The sequence below is a fragment of the Piliocolobus tephrosceles genome, chromosome 10 (assembly GCF_002776525.5).
Source record: "Piliocolobus tephrosceles isolate RC106 chromosome 10, ASM277652v3, whole genome shotgun sequence".
Taxonomy (NCBI): domain Eukaryota; kingdom Metazoa; phylum Chordata; class Mammalia; order Primates; family Cercopithecidae; genus Piliocolobus; species Piliocolobus tephrosceles.
The window spans coordinates 83,470,785-83,476,784 of NC_045443.1; the positions used below are offsets into that span (position 1 = coordinate 83,470,785).

General features: G+C 34.2%; 1 protein-coding gene across 6 annotated transcripts in view; it reads right to left on the minus strand.

The window, feature by feature from the left end:
* The window catches only part of MGAT4C (MGAT4 family member C), an 836,191-nt gene that overhangs the window by 35,967 nt on the left and 794,224 nt on the right, over window positions 1–6,000 (minus strand). The window contains exon 3 of one of the 6 annotated variants that reach the window (XM_023204673.1): window positions 4,875–4,970. The exons of the other annotated variants lie outside the window; for them this stretch is intronic. Within the exon in view, the coding sequence (XP_023060441.1) occupies window positions 4,875–4,955 (81 nt within the window). The 5' untranslated portion in view covers window positions 4,956–4,970. The remainder of the gene's footprint in view (window positions 1–4,874; window positions 4,971–6,000) is intronic. 6 annotated transcript variants of the gene reach the window in all.

The window sequence follows — 6,000 nt, forward strand, 5'->3', positions numbered from 1 at the left end:
GTCATGCCAATCAGCTGGGCTTTGAGGAGGAACTGGAGGACCAACTGTGAATGCACTGTGAGCGAGCATCTCCCATCTTGACTGTATGGAAGGCAGAGGTCTGGCATCCTTTGTGTCAGGACACTGAAATTTATCCAGATTAAGTATAACCTTTGCCCAAATCCACCTGGCTGGAAGAAGCACATTGGAATTTTAGCAATTGCTGCAATAACTGGAGGAAGAAATAAAAATCCTTAGCAGCTTCATATACAGAGTTTCAAGATGGTGACTCAGGATCTGAGCTGTCAACTCCAATGGTTCCCTCTGATTTTTAATGACCTTAAAGTGCTTTAATTTAGTGCCTTACTTGTATATAATCTCACATATTTTGTAAATGCAAAGCAAGTAAGCACATTCAAGGGCTATTGATCAATTACTTATTTCTTTGAGGTTCTGCACAATTGAACATCCCTGTGTTTTGGACACTTGAAGCTGGGAGGTGAGTGGTAATAAGTATACAATTCCAAATAAATGGGCTACATTCCTTTCTCATGCACAGCACCTAACCTACTATTATTTCACATTGAACACCAGTGGAATTATTCATAATCTTCCAGGTGGCTCAAATAGAATAGGCAAGGACTGAGATTTGCTTGTAGGATAAACAGGAAAAAAATAAATCAAGCATAACTTAAAAGTTATTACTCTTTTTTGGGAATGGAGCCCCAAATCTTTGATGAATTGCCATCACATATCAACCAAATGTACTCAACTGGGACAATTCTTTTTCTAGAAGGAAACACTAATTCAGTTTATGAGGACGCTACTCTAAAAGACAAATGAGATGTTCCTGTGTCATCAAGTTTTGTCACAGGGTTGAAATGACCTATCCCAGTGAAATTTCAGAGCCAGAAGATTTTCCAGTATCTATATGGAACCAGAGGAAGATAGAATGAGCTTGCCAGGACTTGGACTTGTTTGGCAAAAGCCCTGGTTAAAGCCAGACCCAAGCTGTGGAAACTAATATTTTGTGCAGACAGGATAGTTCCAAGGAAGCTGTGCATTTTCCTGATACCAATGTTATCATCCCGGTGCCTGAATGTGTCTCCTGGGAAAATGCAGCAGATATCTAGGAAAGTTCTGTTGGACTAACCTTTGTCATTCAGAATTGAGTGGTAGCAGTCCTGTATTCAAGGTAAGGACACTTAACACAGAAGTAAAAACCAATCTGTATGTTAGTTCTAGATTCCCCACTCCTGATTAGAAAAATTTAGGAATTCAACTACTTAGAAGCATGCAAAGCTGAGAAGGATGTTATTGGTGCAACACAGTGTATATTAATTCTCAAAGGCCTACGCGTAAATTTTTTTTGGTATGCAGACAGGTTTTTCTACACAATTTCTTTCCACCTTAGGTGTGCTACATTTCTGTGCATTAACTTAAGAACACTAATGTTCTCCACATTTGTCTCTCATTTTAACATTCAGGGATTTGCTCTTTTCTTTTATCAATTCTCTCATTGTAAAAGTTAATTTTTAAGTCAGCAAAATGTTACCTTATTACTGAAGATGCCTCTGAAGCCTATTTTCAGTCAGAAGTTGTTGTTCATTTTTTTGAACTCGTACCATTTTATCTGTACATCTCTTAGTTTCCTTAATACTTTCTACTTAGAATTGTTATCTGTATGTCTTATTTCCCCTTGGATTCTGATCTTCTTAAATTTGAAAATACTTTAAAAAAACCTTTTATTATATCACTTGAGTACATAGGGGAGTGTTTAAAAAGATTACAGCTACCACTCTGTTTTGAGTGTGTGTGTGTGTGTTTGTATGAGTGTGTATGAGTGTGTGTGTGTGTGTTTACATTGCAGGAATCTTGAACTTGGAGCTATATGACAAACTACCAGCCATGAAGATTTGTATTTATTATTTACAGCACAGCACCCCTTGAAAACTTGCTTAAGACTTTCCCTGATATGACCCAGATCTGTAATGTTATTTTGGGGCTCTTTAATTGAAAAATCACAAATAAGCATATCAAACTTAACTTTGTCTACTAAGAAGGTACTATACATTTCTCTTTATTTGTTTATAACTTATTTAAGTGAGAAGTGAGGATAATTCCACTTGTTAAATTACATAATAAATATAAACATCTTTAACTGCTATAAATAAAAATCTTTTAAGATATTAAAAATGTAACAGAAAAAAATATTGACACTGTGTACAGTTAGAAGATGAACAGCAAAACTGAGTACTGGGGGAAACTCAGACATGTAATCTAATCTGTCTAATATCAAAATTCATATATGATACACAGTTTGAGAAGTCTCACAATTTAGGGACAGGTATTTTTGGAATCTGCTGGGCCATCTACTTGTCTTCACTGCCTCATACATATACATATAGAGAGAGAGAAATAATATTTTTAACTATTCTATTTGTCATTGGAACACAATGAATCTCTATTATTTACCTCTAATCATTGTTTATGAAGGCAGATAAAATATTAGTTATACAAATGTTATTTCATTTCTTCTTGGGAAGATAATGTGTGGGAACTTGTTAGTTTTCATCAACTCAAGAAAAATGCTCACTTATTAAGGAGTTGATGCTGATATGCAATGACAAGTGAATTATTCCACTGTAGAGTGCTTTGCTTAGAATGCATATGACTGTGCATGTAATCACAAATTCCTCAGGTTTCTGGAGTGTTACTTGGACTATATGCAACAAACCACCAAACATTAATGAGCTCAATTCTTTTCCTTCAGCTCTTCAAGGTTGCTCTTCCTCAGTGCAAATTATTCTGTGGCCCTATGTAAAAGTGGGAAAGAAGAAAAACAAAATTCTACCCATCTAAATGAAAGTGGCAACGTTAATCTACCCCAAGGCACTAAACTGTAGTATTTTATTTAATCATTTATTTTAAAATCAACAGAATGCAACAGTAAATTACATTCCCCAAATCATAAGGGCTGGTATTCAACACTTAACCTCAAGTCAGGGAAAACATAACTGTTGCAGTCAACTATTCATCTGTCTGACATGGTCCACTGTATGTATCTGACTTGCTTTGCTTGCTTTTTTAAATGCTTTCCCAATTTGTTTTTTGACTTTGCTTTGTGGAAGGCTGCGTATGCCCTCAGGGCAGTATTCAGTACTTTCTGACAAACAGAAAGAATGTTGCTGACATAGCAAAATCTTCAGAAAGCCAGAAAAATGAAAAGTTTTTCTGAAACATAATTATAATTACATTGTGTACAAAAATCTCAGATATTGATAGGAGCACATATAATTGTTTCGCTGTTTCATATTTTTTTACAGTCCCAAGTTGTATGTTCATCTATAGTATAGGTGGTAATGCAATAGAAAATATATATTATATATAAGGAGAGAGATAGAGAGAGGCTAGAGTATCCCACAATGATGTCCAGCAAGATTTACATTAAGTTTCACTTTAAGCTTCAACATAAATGGAAAACGTATGACATTGACAGGATCAAGATTTCCTGCCACTGATTACAGAAATAATAAAAGTTGAGATGAGGATTGGGAAGAGACAGTAAACTCTTCCACTATTAAAGTTAATTGAGACAAGTTATGTTGTAACTTATTTACCAACTTCTCTTTTACACTATCATTCTCTTAAATACTTCTTTTTTTTTTTTTTTTTCTGCGAGCTAAAAGAAGGCCTGATTAGAATAGAATCAGTAGTAGCAAACATTGAACTAACTACATTAGCAAGAGAACAGGAATTAACTCGTTCTGAGAAAAGTTATGACTGTGAACACTGTTTTGATTTGTGGTGGGGAAGAGAAGAGTGACAATGATGATGAAAATAACTTAAGTCTTTCAAAGGGCTATAAAACATGCTTTGTTAAATCCTCCATAAAACTCATGAGGTAGGTAAAATATATTCATGAATATTCTTACACTACAAATACAAACTGAACTAAGATAGTTTTAGTGGTGTGCCCCAGTATAATAGATAGCAAGTATGTTATCATACCTATGTATGATAAATGGCAATTCGGTTTCAACACAGGCCTTTGTAAATAAATCTCTGATGTTTTACACATCTTAGTCTACACAGAGTTTATCAGAGAGATAACAATTAGGTGCTTCAAAGTCAAGTTAAAAATTGGTTGAGCAAATAATATTGAAGAACACTAGCAATCATGTTTCCACCATTAATGTTAAGACATAATACTCAAGATGATTACTTTTCCTTAAAGGATGGTATAAGCATTTATGTACAACCACTAGTACAGTATAAAAGGCAATAATATATTGTCTCAATAATATTGTCCCACATTTTCACTGTACATTTTCATATAATAATAGATCAGGTAAACTAACTTGAATTTGGTAGTATCAAATAACAAATTTGGGTAGATTTAATGCATGCATTAATATATTTTTACATTTAAGTAATATGCTCAGATTACAAATTATTTTCCTGTTTAAGTGTTGCTTTTCCTAAGCTTGTTATTAAATTCTAAAAACAATAAGAATTTTGTTACTGATAAATCATTACCATTCATTATTTCACTCAAACATTTAATGAGTTTATAGTAGGTACCAGATAACTGTGCTATGCACAATAACTGCAATTTAATATGCAGCTTAACTAGAACAGAAAAATATTACAGAGGAAGTACAGTATAAACACATGTTGTGGCTAGAAATGCTTTTAATACTTTCCTGATAGCTGTTATGAAGAATTTTTAAAAACATTTTAAATGGTTACTCAGTCTGTGTTGCCCAAGACATTAAGTATTGCCTTAATTCCTTCTGCACTTACTGAAGCCCTACTATGCACATGGCATTGTGCTAAAAGCAAAAGTAAATATTAATTTAAAGTCCATGTTCTTTCTGGTCCTGGTGGCTCACCGTCTGTAATTTCAGTGTTTTGGGAGGCTGAGGTGGGAGGATGACTTGAGGCCAGGAGCTTGACACCAGCCTGGACAACATAGTGAGAACTTATCTCTATGAAAAATGATAAAAAATAATTGCTGCTCATAGTGGTGCACACCTGTAGTCCCAGATACTCGACAGGCTAAGACAGAGGATCACTTGAGCACAAGAGTTCAAGGTTGAGCCATGATTGTGCCATGAACTTCAGCCTGAGTGACAGACTGAGACCCGGTCTCTGAAATAAAATAAGTCCCCGTTCTTGCACTAATGTCTAGTGCAAGGCAAAAGGAAGGTAAATGTGCCCAAAAGTAGATCCATAAATTGTTAGAGGTATGATGTTACAAAAATGAACAGGTTATAACAGAAACATAAAATAGGGAAATAAGGTACTTTTCTACTGGGGATATGACTGTTTTCAGAGAATATTACATAGAGGAGATGAAGGCAGACAGGGTGTAAGACAAGAGCGGGAAAGACCCCAGGTAAGAGTATGGCAAAAAAAAAAAAAAAAAAAGTGACATAAGGAGTGTAACATTCCTATATTATAAAGTTGTTGATATTTCCTGTTTTCTTAAAATCTTACCACCATCTAAGTGGAAATAGTATAAATCAATACATTATAGAGCTCATGATAAACAAAATGAATAGCCTGGTTTCAGATTTATATTCTGTAATAATTTTATTAAATGAGAAGATAATAAGAAAATACCTTGAAATTTTTGAAGGGAAATGTTATTTTACTGTTCCATAATTGTAGTTCACAAAAGTTCTCTTTATTTTGCAGAGGCAAAGTAAATTTTTTTTTCTGATATTTAAGGTCTTCAGAAATAAAGTCTTGATTTATTTTCCTCTTTAGAAAATAATTAAAATTTTCACCAAGTCATTTTAGAGATGAATTAAGAACCAAGAATGGAGAGACTATGGTGAAAAGTGACTGCAGTTTTTTCTTACTTAATTTTGATTCCAAATTCAAGAAACCAGTAGGATTTAGGTATCCTCATGTTGCTTTTAAAGAGGTGCATTTCTCTGATGGCGAGTGATGATGAGCATTTTTTCATCAGAGAAATGCAAATCAAAACCACAATGAGATACCATCTCACAC